Genomic DNA, 17,519 nt, shown 5'->3' on the forward strand with positions numbered 1-17,519 from the left:
GTTAGCCTGTTGACCTGTGGGATGTTCCAAAAAGGTGTTTAATGAGCATTTCTCAACTCCCCCAGCTTTTTTGGAACATGTTGCAGCCATAAAATGAAAGTTAATGATTGTTTGCTTCAAGTATTTTCTATGTTTTTTGAAAATATTCTGAGCATCACGTTCCAGACATGAGTTCCCCCATCGGAGACTTACAGAACAAAATATGGACAATTCAAAGCAGTTGACAGTTCTGGAAGAACACGATTCAACATTTAATACGGTTTACCATTTCGACCACTTTAATACTTAATATCATAAAAAAACATTAGAGCAGAGTCCAACCTGGGCCATTTTGTCCAAAATGGAAAAAGTTGTGAAATATTTGAAATACTCAAAATGTTGTAAAGTTTTGACTCGGATTCCATGATGTAAAAACCACTTGTATCTGATACTGCTTTTGGCTACATTGATAATTGCCTCAGCACAACAAAACTCAGTTTGCATTTTTCTATTTTTCAGAACTGGGTAACACAATTTCCACATTGTTTGGAGGAGGATCCCCTGAACTTATCCCAAATGTGACAGAGCCAGTCCAAGTAAGTATTACATTTAATGACCAATGTAGTGCAGTGGATATGAACATTGACACCTGTAAAATGGCATCGTTTTTTTTAAGACAATTGATTACGGTTTTCGTACATTATACAACCATAATACAACGGTTGGAACTGCTTATTGAAGCATGGGGTATGTTCTCCACCCATGAGCGTCATAAAAATGGTTTCTTTCTTCTCTGAGGAAGAATATGAAACCTGACGTGCGAAGGAGTGCTACCTAAATGTTAGCAATATTTGACGTTGCCATATGGCATTTTAATAGCTAAATAGACTCGGAAAATTTTCTAAAGGTTAGAGTATGTGGACTGTTCAAAATGGCCAAGTTAGCGCAGCACGAGCTATGTTATTTTTGATACTTAATCGGCTTTAACATATATATTTTTTCAAATGCCATTGATATATGCACTGTTCATACACACTGCCGAATAGAATGAAGGACAATTAATTTTCAGTGGCCTGAGGCTTTAATGGAATATTAATGAGGAGATTTCGCCCAATGACTATTGCAGCCCCAAAACGTGATACCGTTTGGTTTGAGGTGTGACGCTTAACATGGAGTGTAGGCTGTTGGAGTTCCACACGAACAACCAGGGTAGTGCTGTCCTAACTAGCCTTGTGCATGAACTAATGAAGCCTGTTCAGATGAGGGGAAATGTCTTTCACGAATTATTGATTTAATGCCCTCCAAATGCAATGACATGATTCACTCCCCTGACAATGAAATTGACAGGTATGATACAGTTCACACCAAATAAAATTACTCAGTGGAACCTCTAGTTATGAACTTCATTAGATCTGTGAGGCCATTTGTACCTTGAAACGTTAAGAAATCGAGGTAATATTTCCTATTGAAATGAATGCAATTAATCCTTTCAATGTGATTGGGTGAATGTATTGTACAGGTGGAACTACAGTCTTGCGACAACATGCGGGTACTGATGTGATCACACTTACATGTAATGTTCCTTCTCTTAATTGAACACATTTTAATATATAACAGACACCAGTGATAATTTTACAGTTTACCCCCAGCGAGTCCCAGATCAGAAAAATTTGAGTCCCATTATGCATTTAGAGAGTCCCAAATTTCGAATTCTGAAATGGTCTACTTATTCAATTGCATATGATAATAACACAAACAACAACATATACATACAATTATAAACAAATGCTGCAAGAATTTAAATAATTCAGGCATACAAGATTTGCTGAGAAAGAGGTTCTTATTTCATCCCATGGTTCAGTCTTTGAGTTCATAAATTCTTCTCTCTTTACTCTACTTCCAATGATGCAAGGCTTTCTCAAAGTCAACTTATTATCGCAAAAAAGTATCCAACTTTAGCTGCTTCCTCTGTGATATCTCCGCAATAAACTCTCTCAACACTTGTTCGCAACTCTTGTTTTAACGTTACACAAGTTGGCAATCGTCTGCTTTCCACGAGGTGAAGGCCGATCTCGCCAATCTCGTCTCGTGAGAGCGGAAATCTCGTCACGCGAGATTACTTAACGCGAGATCAAAACAACAATGGCAGCGATTGTCAAACTGCGATCGTTGCGGGGAAAAAAGATGTACCGTAGCAGGCCTGAGGATTTCGGAAATTCACGGTAAACGTTTTTCGGTCCCGTCAGATTACCCAATGGGAAGCAACGGTAACTAATTTTGTGTTCTGTAAACGTTCATCATGGGAACCCATTTTTCTATTTTGACTGATATTCATAATCAAGAATTCTGAAACTCAAAAGTATAATGTTTCACGGGTAAATTTTTGAAAACTCTGCATTAACAAAGAACATTACATCAGCAGCTGTGTATTGTGTAGGTTTATTCAAAAAAATAAATGGATCAAAATATGTTGTACTCATATGGCATCATGAATACAGCATACCACAAAATCAGTATTTTTTCCAATCTCACACTGCAAAGATTAATCATTAATACTGGTAAGTATTGATGTGGCTTGACGTCCTCTTCCCAAAGTGATGCATGTGTAATCATCTATCAATTTGACGAAATAATCTAACACACGTCATCATTAGTTCTACCAACAGTTCACATTAGCATTACGACACCTTGTGACGAATGTTTTATTCATAAAGTTACCATGCGGCAACCGGTAAATTATAGAAAAAACAATACTGTTTCATAATATTTTTCATAGCGATTAGCCTATAGATCAAATGACCAACTTGCCTCGTAATCGTGCCTCCCGTCGTATCTCGCTCTTGTGTTCTGTGCATACATCACAGGTGAGTTTAGTGATACGCCCTTCAAACGATTCATACGAAAAATCAGACTGGCATTCCCATTTCTTAAATGTCGTAATTAGTAGACCTTTGTGTGTGTTTTTTTTCGCCGCCTCAAACTTTGATCCGCGCGATTCCTCGGTTTGCGGACTAAAATAGCAACCCGCATGCGCACATAACATTATCTGTTTTGTCCCATCCCCAACACTGAAAACAAAACGAAAGTAAATTAGAAGAAACACTCACACACCACACCACAAACACACATACAGGCACAGTGAAATCGCGTTGATCACACAGGAGAGATTTGATCGCGTACAGTCAACTCGTGTGCGGTGACTTTTATGGAAAACTATTTTTCGGTACTGTCAAAATGACGCTATGGAAACGACACGCTACAGGTAACGATCGTTACTGTGAAATCCTCAGGCCTGCCGTGGGTTTTTTTAAAAAAAAATTTTGACAGAAATTTCCTTGCGTCGCACATTATTTGGAACTGTGCGTCCCACGGGAAAATTATGCGTGTAGGAGAGGGACGCAGAGGAAACAAGATGGCTGAGACACTGTAGATTTTTTATAGATGAAAATTAAATGAATTTAGGATTTTGCAATTGGATCATCATGAATATGGCAGTGGAACTTCCCCCAACATATGCAACAGCTTCAGCCTTCAGCTGCAGAGGGCTAGCACTAATTTTCAGCAATGCATGATGCACGTTGCCAATGATGGTTACACAGCATGAGAATTGCAACATAGATACATCCGGTCCTCCATGCCATGACTGTTGGTGTATCAAACATAGTATGTAAATACAGTGGTAGCTCTACTTACGAAATGAATATGTTCTGGAAGAATTTTTTTAACTAGACAATTTTGTAAGTAGGGATGCGTTTTCCATTTAATTGGCCTAATCCGTTCCAAGCCCCCTTCAATGGCAGAACAGCTATAAGTATGTATAAACTCGGAGCTGTGACGAGCAGCCCATACTGTATTTTTACTTTTCCTATCTTGAAATTTCTTTCGTATTAAGAGGCAATATTTTCCTGTTGAGGCGTTTCGTAACATGAAAATTTTATTTGAACAGATGTTCGGAAGTACACTGTAGAGGTAATTTTATCCAACAAAAATTTGGCACACAATTCGAACGTAAAAAGGAGCTATCATAACTCAAGGTTCAATTGTAAATAATACGGATTTGTGTATTCAGGATGATAAAGATGAATCTGGAAAAGCGGGCGAGGATGAGAAAAAAGAGGAGGACACCCAGAAGGTGGAGAGTACCAAGGAGGAATCGGAGCAAAGCGCGAGAAAGGAGAAAAACCAGGAGAAGACAGAAGATGCGGGCTCTTTGACTGATGACAAGGTAAATATGAAAATTGATGCGTTCACATTGAGCTCTCCATTTATCGGTCATCTGTCTTACTTTAGACCGGGCTCGGCAACACGCGGCTCCAGAGCCACATGCGGCTCTTTACCACCATCTGGTGGCTCCCTGGAGCTTTGTAAATAATGTTTGAAAATGGAAATCAACGAAGATTTGCGTAACAGCCTGCGACACACGTTTCTATTAGCAGGGCGGGATGCAAGGCAGGTGGCTGTTGCCCAAAAATAAATAAATAAAAGGCGTTTCATGTACAATTCACGGAGAGTACTTGCAAAGAGAATCTGGAGGGCCGTGAAAAGCATTTTTAAAACGGTACGCGTGAGCTATGATAGGCAAAAACGCTGCAAAAGTGTGTCCCATGCCTACGCGTCAGATCTCGACTAAAGTAGGTAGGCATGCATCTGTAAGTGTGTAGTGTATGCGCGGGTCGATTGCCGTAGGTTGGTTGAACAAAAAGTAGATCATCGGTCAAAAAAGGTTTGGCACCCCTGCTCTACAGAATGCACTGCACAACCCCCCCCCCCCCCCCCCCCCCACATACCGTATTTTCACGACCATTCGGCGCACCGTATTGTTGGGCGCAGTCTCAGTAACGGGTGCTATTTCTGTGGTTGACACATACACAAAACGCACTGTATTATTGTGTGCAGCCAGGCATGGTAAAACATACGCCAGCTTAAACATACGGCATGCATGCACGCACGCTAAAAACACGTTTTTAAAAAGGCAACGGAAGCAAAACTGAGTTTGGTTGTACTTTATTTAGCCATTTTACAAAGCTCACGTTTTTCTCTTCACCTCTTACACACTCACCCTTCACTCATTGGCGACTGGTACCGTGCCTTCTTTTCTCATGTTCGACTCGAGAGGCGTTCAAAGACAGCCTCCGAAAAACATAAATTAATGATCACTTCAATGACACTAAGAAAAGCGATAATATTGCACCAAAACAGAACATCGGCGACAAAATCACAAAATAAATTCAATGGGGGCATTTACTCCCAACATTCGTAATATTGACTCTCTTTCCATATTCAAAACCCAGCTCAAAACCCACCTATTCAGACTTGGTTATCCACCTTAAATCTTTCTTTCTTAGTTTATTTTATCTGTGGTTTTATTATTGCTCTTGGTTGTAAAGTGTCCTTGAGTGTTGTGAAAGGCACTTGCAAATGTAATGCATTATTATTATTATTATTATTATAAACAATTCTGAGACAGTGCAGTCTCCTACTTGCATACAGCATGTGTTTCTTTCATTGTAAGTATTATGGAAGGCTTTTAGTTTTTGCGGCTCCAGACACATTTATTTATTTATGTTTTTGTCCAATATGGCTCTTTCAACATTTTGGGTTGCCGACCCCTGCCTTAGACTGGTGAGTATCAAAGGTGATGCAAGGTTGCACATCGTGTGGGTCTTCTTGAGAACAAAAAACTCCGAACGTTAGAGTTTTTAAGCCAGGGCAGCTTTGAACATTGCCTCCAATCTTGTCATGTTGGCTCCTTAAAGTGCAGTCGCTCACAAGTCTTTCATCATATTCTTTCCTTCACTTTTCCAACGAGGCTCGCTCATCATCATCGTTCTTGTCACATACGTGCACTCAATATTCTTCCAACACACTGTCAAACACAAATCGAGAACCCATTTACCTGAATCTTTTTGAAATTCTCGAAACTACTCATCCAAATAGGCTTGAACACTTGTCATACAAAAAAAATCTCCACACTCAAAATTAATTTGATAATCACATGAAACAGGTTCTACGAACCTTTGTTTAATCAGGGCGCTCATCGAGTGTGGATGGTAGATCGGGAAACAGAAAACATAACACTTATCGGAAATATCGGTGGTGACTACTTAACTGACTATCAAATGACTTCGCTTACTGCATATGCATTACATGCGTCAGCCAGTAGCAAAATTTATTGGCTCCCCTTATACGCAATATTGTCATACTAAAAAAAAATGTTTGTCTCAACTAATCCTCCCACTTTCAGAAACTATTAGCTGGTTTACCTCCAAATTGTCAGTCGTCCTCCAACTCATTCTGAAAGTTTTTTCTATTTTTTTAAATTCCTAAATCTTGTGGCCCCAAATTTTCATCACTCAATAAGGATATGTGATTTTTGAATGCGGCACGTTGGACCATTGTGCAAGAAAAAAGTTTGTAACTCGACACTGAGGACTGTACCTTCCTGTCCAATTATAATGGATTTAGCAGTTGGTGGTACTGTCACTCCATTCATGAGTGTTTCTCATTTACCTTTGAATGCGTTGCTGCGGATCATAATAGGCTGTGAAACTTTCTCATTGCCGTTATTATTGGTTGAAAACTAGACGATTGATGCCGAGGTGGTTGATCTCCAAGACATCCAGTGATCCAGTATGGAACCGGCCACGGGTTGACTGGGCAATGCTCTCGAATGCGTCCAGGCTGTCTGTATCCCCAACAGCCATCCAATCGTGTTCACATACAGTATATGTAGGACGTTCTCCAGAATTGGTATTCAGAACACTCGTGCCCACACAGCCTTGATGTCCTCAAGGGCAAGTATTTGGCTGACTGTTTCTTTCTCAAATGCCCTTATCCTAGCAGCAGACTGCAGTCACCCTTGAGCCAAACCTTTCTCGTACCGTTGCCCCCGTCTCACTGGGCCCAAGTTGAGCATGAGTTTTTTGTTTAATACGTGCAATCGCATACCTCGCTTTTCATGAACAATACAGTATTGCAGATTTTTCACCAGTGCTATTCCACATCATACAGTATCATTCCATAACTTTCAAGGTCATTCCCTATCTTTCATTTCATTCATATTCATTCTATATCATTCCAGGAGTCCGTATTTTCTTCATTGAACATGACGGCATTCATGTTCAATTTCTCCATAAATTGCATTTTCCTGTTGTATGTGATGTATTAGTTTAAGAAGACAATACTGTATACAAATGTAACACAGTTGATGATCAATGTATGCAAAAATCGAGGTAGTGTTTTCCGGACTATAAGTCACAGTTATATTTCATTGTCACGCCAGGGGTGCGACTTATATTTCGGAGCGACCTATATGTGAAATTATTAACACATTACCTGCATATCATTTTACATGTTATTTTCACGTTAACCACAAGCGGGCGCTCAAGGCTTGTGTTCATACTTTCCAAATTGCCGGTAACTGATAAAAGCACCTGACGATGAGTCTGACGTAAGCGACGTAAAAGAGAAAGTGCCACATCTTCTACCTCCTGAGTTCGTGGAGTTGTTCAAAATTGATACCGAGGATGAAGATTTCATTGGATTTCGTGATTTGGAGTGACACTGATGGTTTGGTAAACATGATAGCATGTTCTTTATGCTTTAGTTGTCTGACTGACTCTTAATACAGTATGTTACGTGAACATACCAAAGACGTTCTCAGTTCGTTGTTTATGCGTCATGTGACCTTGGCATATCGTACACTGAGTCAGCCTCTAGTTCTCTATTTTTATTATTTGCCTTTCAAGATGACATGTCTGTTCTCGGTGTTGGATTTTATCAAATAAATTTCCCCCAAAAATGCGACTTAGGCTAATTATGGGGGGGTTTTCATCTTCATTATGCATTTTATGGCTGGTGCGACTTATAATCAGGAGTGACTTGGAGTCCGAAAAATACCGTACTGAAATTGAAAAGGGTTCACGTCCAAAGCCAGCTGGGTGACATACAATAGTCTCTCCAGCGTGTCCTGGGTTGTCCCCAGGGTCTCCTGCCAGTGGGACATGCCCGGAACACCTCACCAGGGAGGCGTCCAGGAGGCCTGATATGCCCGAGCCACCTCATCTGGCTCCTCTCGATATGGAGGAGAAGCGGCTCAACTCTGAGCCCCTCCCGGATGACCGAGCTTCTCACCTTATCTCTAAGGGAGAGCCCCGACACCCTGCGGAGAAAACTCATTTCGGCCACTTATATCCGGGATCTCGTTCTTTCGGTCACGACCCACAGCTCGTGACCATAGATGAGGGTTGGGACGTAGATCGAACGGTAAATTGAGAGCTTCGCCCTTTCGCTCAGCTCCTTCTTTACCACGTCAGACCGATACAACGTCTGCATCGATCCGCCTGTCGATCTCACGCTCTCTCCTGCACTCACTCGTGAACAAGACCCCAAGATACTTAAACTCCTCCACTTGGGGCAAGATCTCCTCCCCGACCCGGAGAGGGCACTCCACCCTTTTCCGACTGAGGACCATGGTTTCAGATTTGGAGGTGCTGATTTTCATCCCAACCGCTTCACACTCAGCTGCGGAACGCTCCAGTGAGAGTTTGAGAGCCCTGCTTGAAGGAGCCAACAGTACTACATCATCTGCAAAAAGCAGAGATGCAATACTGAGGCCACCAAAACAGACCCCGTCAACGCTTCGGCTGCGCCGAGAAATTCTGTCCATAAAGGTGATGAACAGAATCGGCGACAAAGGGCAGCCTTGGCGGAGTCCAACCCTCACTGGAAACGATTCCGACTTACTGCCGGCAATGCAAACCAAACTCTGACATCGGCAGTATCGGGACCGAACAGACCGTATCAGGGGGCTCGGTACCCCATACTCCCGAAGCACCCCCTACAGAACTCCCCGAGGGACACGGTCAAACACCTTCTCCAAGTCCACAAAACACATGTAGACCTGTTGGGCGAATTCCCACATACCCTCAAGGACCTTGCAACGGGTGTAGAGCTGGTCCACACTTCCACGGCCAGGACAAAAACCACACTGCTCCTCCTCAATCTGAGGTTCGACTTCCTGACGGACCCTCCTCTCCAGCACCCCTGAATAGACCTTACCAGGGAGGCTGATGAGTGTGATCCTTTTGTAGTTGGAACACACCCTCCGGTCCCCCTTTTTGAAAAGAGGGACCACCACCCCGGTCTGCCAATCCAGAGGCACTCTCCCCAATGACCACGCGATGCTGCAGAGGCGTGTCAACCAGGACAGCTCCACAGCATCCAGAGCCTTGAACTCCGGGCGAATCTCATCCACCCCTGGGGCCTTGCCACCGAGGAGCTTTTTAACCACATCTGTGACCTCAACCACAGAGATAGGAGAGCCCACCTCAGGGTCCTCAGACTCTGCTTCCTCCGAGGAAGGCGTGCTGGTGGAGTTGAGGTCTACGAAGTACTCTGCCCACCGGTTCGCAACGTCCCGAGTCGAAGTCAGCAGCACCCCATCCCCACTGTACACAGTGTTAGTGGTGCACTGCTTCCCCCTCCTGAGACGTCGGATGGTGGACCAGAATTTCTTCGAAGCCGTCCGGAAGTCTGCTTCCATGGCCTCACCGAACTCTTCCCACGCCCGGGTTTTTGCCTCGGCGACCACCGAAGCTGCGTTCCGCTTAGCCAGTCGATACCCGTCAGCTGACTCTGGGGTCCCACAGGCCAAAAAGGCCTGAAAGGACTCCTTCTTCAGCTTGATGGCATCCCTTACTGCTGGTGTTCACCAGCGAGTACGGGGGTTGCCGCCACAACAGGCACCAACCACCTTACGGCCACAACTCAGATTGGCCGCCTCAACAATAGAGGCGCGGAACATGGTCCATTCTGACTCAATGTCCCCCGCCTCCCCCAGGACATGGGAAAAGCTCTGCCAGAGGTGGGAGTTGAAACTCTTTCTGACAGGAGATTCCGCCAGACGCTCCCAACAAACCCTCACAATACGTTTGGGTCTGCCAGGACGGACCGGCATCTTCCCCCACCATCGGAGCCTACTCACCACCAGGTGGTGATCAGTTGACAGCTCCGCCCCTCTCTTCACCCGAGTGTCCAAAACAACAGGCCGCAAATCCGATGATACAACCACAAAGTCAATCATCGAACTGCGGCCTAGGGTGTCCTGGTGCCAAGTGCGCATATGGACACCCTTATGTTTGAACTAGGTGTTCGTTATGGACAATCCGTGACGAGCACAGAAGTCCAATAACAAAACACCACTTGAGTTCTGATCGGGGGGGCCGTTCCTCCCAATCACGCCCTTACAGGTCTCACTGTCATTGCCCACGTGAGCATTGAAGTCTCCCAGCAGAAGAAGGGAGTCCCCAGCCGGAATACTCTCCAGCACACCCTCCAAGGACTCCAAAAAGGGTGGGTACGCTGAGCTGCTCTTTGGTGCATATGCACAAACAACGGTCAGGACCCGTCCCCCCACCCGAAGGCGGAGGGAGGCAAGCCTCTCGTCTACCGGTGTGAACCCCAATGTACAGGCACTGAGCCGGGGGGCAATGAGTATGTGCCCACACCTGCTCTGCGCCTCTCACTGTGAGCAACTCCAGAGTGGAAGAGAGTCCAGCCCCTCTCGAGAGAACTGGTACCAGAACCCAGGCTATGTGTGGAGGCAAGTCCGACTATATCCAGTCGGAACTTCTCTACCTCGCACACCAGCTCGGGCTCCTTCCCTGCAAGAAATGTGACATTCCAAGTCCCTAGAGCTAGCTTCTGCAGCTGAGGATCGGACCGCCAGGGTCCGCCTTTGGCTGCTGCCCAGCTCACATTGCATCCGACCCCTTTGGCCCCTCCCCTGGGTGGTGAGCCCATGAGAAGGGGGACCCACGTTGCCTCTTCGGGCTGAGCCCGACCAGGCCCCATGGGTGTAGGCCTGGCCACCAGGCGCTCGCCAACGAGCCCCACCTCCAGGCCTGGCTCCAGAGGGGGACTCCGGTGACCCGCGTCTCGGCAAGGGAAAATTAGATCCATTAATTTTAATCATCATGAGGGCTCTTTGAGACGTTTTTTGTCTGGTCCCTCACCTAGAACCTATTTGCCATGGGTGACCCTGCCAGGGGCATAAAGCCCCAGACAACTTAGCTCCTAGGATCATTGGGACACACAAACCCCTCCACCACGGTAAGGTGACGGCTCACGGAGGGGCCGTGTAATTTCCCATTACACCTGAAATGATAGAACATCTCTTCTGTAGGAGGAAAAGGATGATGAAAAGAAATCCAAGGCAGAAAAGGATGATGAAAACTTAGCTAAACCTCTGAAAAAGGCAAAGATCTCAGAAGACATCGCGATTGAGCTCGTCATCAACGATGTGATGGATCCCACTGAAGACGACCTTAAAGCTTCCATAAAGAAGTAAGTGATCCATTTTCATTCCTGTATTTCCAAGCTGCTTCTGTTGCTCCTTGGTGCAATCAGGCAAAAATCTTTTTCAGGCTGCAAGATTTGACAGATCGAGACCTGGCCAAACAAGAAAGGGAAAAGATGCTCAACACCCTGGAAGCATACATCTTTGAAACTCAAGTAAGCTCAAGCATTCTTTCTATGTAACTCACAAACTGTTTTTCGCTCGTCCCTGTAATTTCTGTTTTCACTAACATTGTAGGCAACTCTACATTTTGTGAAAACATGGCTTGGGGTGATGCTGACCCAGTTTGAGAGTCACAATTTTTTCCCCCTTAAAATCAATCTCCAGATTTCACTGCAGCGATAAAACAAACAACCTCTCTGAGATTTGTCCTGTTGGTCGTCATCGTGAATACATTTTGAGCGTTGAAAAAAAGTTGTCAGGACCACTTCCTTGTGTGACATGACAACACGGCCATGTAATCAAGAGCCCTTTATACCCTTAAAATGCATCGCTATCAAAACCAATCGTTACCAATAAACTGGCAGACTATCCCTGCAACACAATACCGTTTAATCAACTCCCACGCTGTCCTTAATGTAACAATACGTCGCTAGAAAAATGGCATTCAGTGACAACTGAGTAGTTTACACGTCGAGCATGGTGTCCAGTTTCATTTTTAACAACCACACAATAAAATGGATGAATCCATTGTTGCAAGCTGTATGCACACACAATTTTTTTTGTGTATTCTGACACTTGAGTCAGTGGGATTTGACTATATTTTAACCATATTTTCACAACCATACAGCCCACTGTATTAAAAGGCATAGTGTCAGTTACTAATCTTCTGTATCCGGAATGAACCACTCGGTAAGTTCACAACTTACCATCGCTCCCACACCACTCGCAATGTCACTCTGGCCGTTTCTGTCCATTTCCACGGCAACCAAGTGCAGCAGTAAAAGTCAATTTCACACGCCTCCGCATCGCTATTGGGCTGGTCCCCTTCTTCTCCACAGTGTCATTCACTGGGATGTCTACAGTGAGCGGCGCCTCATCCATTTTGATGATGTGGTTGGGCTGGATGTGTTTGTCGGCAATCTTTTTGTTGCATTTCAAAATGCAAAGTAACCTGATAACATGATAAACTGTCCACTGTAGTCACTGCTGTCCCCCGAAAGGGTTGAAAGTAATCTCACTTTTGAAAAAAAATGACTTTAACTGACTTTAAACTGAGTTTCAGCCAATTTATAGGATCGCTGTGGATATCAAAATTTAAATTAAGCATTAATTGAACAATTAAATAAATTGTCTACTCCACAACACTACTCTCAAGACCCCCGTGCCAATGGCTGCTTTTTACATTAAACGTTACAGCCCATATCTCACAAAGCAGCAAAGGTATGGAAAGGGGTCTGGCGGTGGCTGCAGGGAGAAGCGGCTTACAATGCTGGCCAGACTCTCCTCAGGGTCAGAGATGAAAGTCCTCCAGAATTCCGGATTTTTCAAATTGTCCTCAATTTTCCTCCGGGAAATTAATTAAATAGCCTAAAATTAATCCGGGTATTAGTTGACAACATTGAATGAACACGCGTTTGAGTTCGTTGTTTCGCTTGTAGCGACACCATTCGAGCGAAGCGCGCCACAGCACTCGGTTGGTCTCTGCTGTACGTATGCAAGCGTCGATTTGGTTTCAACCAATCAGCGCTGACGCAACTAGATGTCAGAAGAAGTACGACAACAGCAAACGCAAGCAACGGCAATACCACTCCCCTACCTTGGACTTTCGAAATTTCGGCGACAACGGAAGCCTCAAAGTCCAGATAAATCATTGAATATTGAGTATTTGAGCGCTATATGTAAAGTTATTCGTGCGTAATGTTCAAGCAGGTAGACAGACAAGCAGACTTACGCGCGATAGACGCGAGTGTGAGGAACACGTTCAAGTGGTCATGGCTCGAAGAAAGGGGCTTGAACTGAGATTTATTTGTCTGACTACATTCGGAAGGTCGACAAACGCGGTTAAGTCACTTTGATTCTCTCCTCTATCACCTCAAAAGGCTTTAAACAACAAAGCGTACGAGGGAGAAGCGGTTACGATTGCATGACTGTCCGTGTTTTGCTTTAATGCTTTTTTAAATTAAAAAAATATTCCCTTTTATGTTTTGTTACTTTTCAAAGCGTACAATCCGGAAAATAACTTCTTAAAATAATTTCAGTTTGCCGCAATAAAAAAATAATTTGAGCACGTCAAACTCATTTTTGTCGCGGACCACTTTGAATTTGCGTCTTCCCTCGGGAGGCCGTTATGACAAACCACAAAAATCTTTCATCTCATCACATTATTACTTGTACAAAACAAATGAATGGATTCTTTCTTTCTTTAGTCGTCTTGCACTTCATGGCGCGTAGAGCCAACCATAGCAACCAGGTCTCTCCATCTGGGTCTATTGTGGGCAAGGTGTTGTGCCAGGGTCACTTTGCAGGCCCCAAGGTCCAGGGCTATGACGTCCAGCCAGCGAGTGCAGTGGGCACCTCTGGGTCGTCTCCAGCCAGCTTGCTGGGGATTGAAGGCCAAGATGGTGCTGGTTGGGTGTTCCTGAGGCAGGCGGATGACATGGCCATACCATTGCACTCGGCGCATTGCTGCGAGACGGGAGGCTTGTGGCTGTTTGATTTTGTCTGTTAGAGCCTGATTTGTGATGTGCTCGGTCCACGAGATACCTTCAATCCTCCTGAGGGCCCTGGAGTCAAAGCCATTAAGCCTGGCCTCAAGAGAGTTATTCAGTGGCCAGGTTTCGAAGCCGCTCAGGAGGACGGAGATGTCTGAGGCATTGTAGATTCTGAGCTTTGTTTCACGGGATAAGGTCTCCACAAGGACTGCAAGACAGAGGCTGGAAGGGCGCGGTGACGGTCGACCTCTGTTTTGAGGTCCCCATTGTTGGTCACTGTTGAGCCGAGATATTTAAAGGTGGAGACAAAGTGGACAGTGGTGCCATCAAATACAAAAGATGGTGGGTCAGGTCCATCGCCAACATGCATCAATTTTGTCTTGGCCCAACTAATCTTTAGGCCAAGCTTTTTGGACTCTTCATTGAACACTCTGAGAGCCTCATTAAGATGATCGGCAGTCTCGCTGAACAAGACGGTGTCATCAGCATACTCGAGGTCCTTTAGAATGCAGTTGGTGAGTGGCACTCCAGTAATCTGCTCACAGACTCTTGACATCAGGTGGTCAATGACGCAGTAATAACCTTTGGAGCGGCAACACATCCCTGCCTTACCCCACTGTTGATTGGGAACCACTCGGAGTCTCGGCCATTCACACATACACAGCTTTCCGCACCCTGGTACAGTTATTTGAAGAGTGTGGTGATCTTGGTTGCGACTTCAAGGGATTTTAAGATGTTCCAGAGGGAGCCATGGTCCACTGTGTCAAAAGCAGCCTTGAGGTCAATAAAAGCAATAAATAAGTGCCGGTCCTTTCTGAACTTCCGAGCCTTTTCTATCAGAAGTCAGAGAGCAGAGATATGTTCGATGGTGGAACGGTTGGACATAAATCCGGCTTGTTGGCGGTGTCTGCTTCTGGTTGCAGGTAGAGCTCGGGTGAGTAGAATGCGAGTGAAAAGTTTACCCAGAATCAGAATCATCTTTATTGGCCAAGTATGTAGAACACACAAGGAATTTGTCTCTGGTATAACACGCTGCATTAGTATCATCATAAACAAGGACATGACAAATAGGTATGGAAGGACATTTCATAATGTAAGTGAACCGTAGGGCAGTGGTACCACCCAGTGACAACTGTGAGACAATGTGCAAAGTATCAAGCAGAGCTAACGTGATCAGTGGTAGAATACAATACGATGACAGTTGTACAGTTGGTGCAGAAAATCATTGAACCATTTTAGAGTGACCAGTAGCAGTATTTGTTGTACAAGAAGAGTGACTACGTCAGTGACTGTTTAGGGAGTTAATGGCTAGAGGGAAGAAGCTGTTTAAGTGTCTGCTGGATTTGGTGCGCATGGCTCTGTAGCGCCTGCCTGAGGGGAGTAGCTGGAAAAGGTGGTGGGCAGGGTGCGGGGGATCCAGGAGGATGTTCCGTGCCCTTGTCTTGATTCTTGCAGTATGCAAGTTCTCAAGAGTGGGTAGGGCGGTGCCAATGATTTTTTCCGCCGTCCTAACTGTCCGTTGAAGTCGGATTTTGTCCTTTTTTGTGGCGGCCCCAAACCAAACCGTGATGGAAGAACACAGGATTGATTCAATGACTGCCGTGTAGAACTGACGTAGCACCTCCTGTGGCAGGTCATGCTTCCTCAGCAGCCTCAGGAAGTACATCCTCTGCTGGGCCCTTTTCAGGGTGAAGATGGTGTTGACTTCCCACTTCATGTCCAGGGAGACTGTGATTCCCAGGAACTTGAAGGTCTCGACGGTTGACACAGGGCAGTTGGATAGTGTGAGGGGCAACTGTGGAGAAGGATGTTTCCTGAAGTCCACGATCCTCTCTACAGTCTTGAGCGTGTTCAGCCCGAGGTTGTGTCGGTTGCACCAGAGCTCCAGCTGCTCCACTTGTTGTCGGTACGCAGATTCGTCACCGTCTTTGATGAGACCGATGACCGTGGTGTCGTCTGCAAACTTTATGAGTTTCACAGCTGGACTTGTTGAGGTGCAATCGTTTGTGTAGAGGGAGAAGAGCAGTGGAGAGAGGACACATCCCTGTGGGGCTCCAGTGCTAGTGGTGCGCGTTGATGATGTTGTTCCTCCCAGTCTCACCTGTTGTGTCCGTCCCGTCAGGAAGCTGAGGATCCACTGGCAGATCGTAGGGGACACACCGAGCTGGAGAAGTTTGAGGGTGAGGAGTTTCGGGATGATGGTGTTGAACGCAGAGCTGAAATCCACAAACAGGATCCTTGCGTAGGTCCCTGAGCTGTCGAGGTGCTCGAGGATGTAGTGCAGACCTATGTTGACTGCGTCCTCCACAGACCTGTTTGCCCGGTAGGCAAACTGAAGAGGGTCCAGCAGGGGTCCGGTGACATTCTTGAGGTGGTTCAGCACAAGGCGTTCAAAGGACTTCATGACCACAGACGTCAGAGCGACAGGCCTATAGTCGTTCAGTTCCGATGTTGCCGATTTCTTGGGAACTGGGATGATGGTAGACTGTTTGAAGCAGGATGGGACCTCACACAGCTCCAGGGATCTGTTGAAGATTTGTGTGAAGACTGGAGCCAGCTGGTCAGCACAGACTTTCAGGCAGGAGGGGGACACTTTCTCGGGCCCCGCAGCTTTCTTGATCTTCTGTTGCTTGAAGAGCCGTCTCACGTCCTGTTCGTGGATCTGTAGTGGAGAAAAAGAGGGTGGGGGGGTAGTAGTTTCTGGTAGAGGTGGGTGTGTGTGGGAAATGGGGGTGTCCTTTTCAAATCGGCAGAAAAACATGTTTAGTTCATCAGCAAGACCCTTATTGTTCACTGTTTGGGGGGATGGCATTCTATAGTTTGTGATTGCTTTCAGGCCATTCCATACAGATGCAGAGTCGTTAGCAGAGAACTGGTTTTTCAGCCTCTCTGCATAGCTTCTCTTAGCGATGTTAATTTCCTTTGTCAATTGGTTTCGGGCGTGTTTGTACAGTGCCCGATCTCCACTTCTAAATGCGGCCTCTTTCTCTTTCCTGAGTTGCCTGAGTTTGGGAGTGAACCATGGCTTGTTATTGTTGAAGGAGCGGAAGGACTTTGTTGGTACACACATGTCCTCACAGAAACTGATATATGATGTTCCAGTGTCTGTGTCTATTTATCCGGTGTGCCCGTTGAAGTTTCAAAGACGCCCCAATCAGTGCAGTCTAAGCATTCTTGTAGAGCTAGCTTTGCTTCATCTGTCAATTTTTTCACAGTCTTAACAACCGGTTTAACACATTTGAGTTTCTGTCTGTATGTAGGTATTAAGTGTATTAAATTGTGGTCAGAAAGACCCAATGCTGCACGGGCGATCGATCGGTATGAATTTTTGATTGTTGTATAGCAGTGGTCTAGAATGTTGCCTTCTCTGGTGAAACAGTCGATGTGCTGCTTATATCTGGGAAGTTCACGGTTAAGATGTGCTCTATTAAAATCGCCCAAAATGATCAGGTGTGACTCTGGGTATTTTAGTTCGAGTTTGTTTACTTGTTCAGCTAGCGTTTGTATCGCCGTGTTAGCGTGTGGCG

The 17,519-nt window shown here is 45.3% G+C and overlaps 1 protein-coding gene across 1 annotated transcript in view; it reads left to right on the forward strand.

The window, feature by feature from the left end:
• hyou1 (hypoxia up-regulated 1) overlaps positions 1–17,519 on the forward strand; it is a 39,209-nt gene that overhangs the window by 17,147 nt on the left and 4,543 nt on the right. The window contains exons 16-19 of the mRNA XM_086130992.1: positions 499–575; positions 4,049–4,204; positions 11,165–11,325; positions 11,406–11,493. Coding sequence (XP_085987118.1) covers positions 499–575; positions 4,049–4,204; positions 11,165–11,325; positions 11,406–11,493 — 482 coding nt within the window. The remainder of the gene's footprint in view (positions 1–498; positions 576–4,048; positions 4,205–11,164; positions 11,326–11,405; positions 11,494–17,519) is intronic.

This window comes from Hippocampus guttulatus, chromosome 15, assembly GCF_054856545.1.
Source record: "Hippocampus guttulatus isolate MCC_2025c chromosome 15, RoL_Hgut_1.0, whole genome shotgun sequence".
Lineage (NCBI taxonomy): Eukaryota > Metazoa > Chordata > Actinopteri > Syngnathiformes > Syngnathidae > Hippocampus > Hippocampus guttulatus.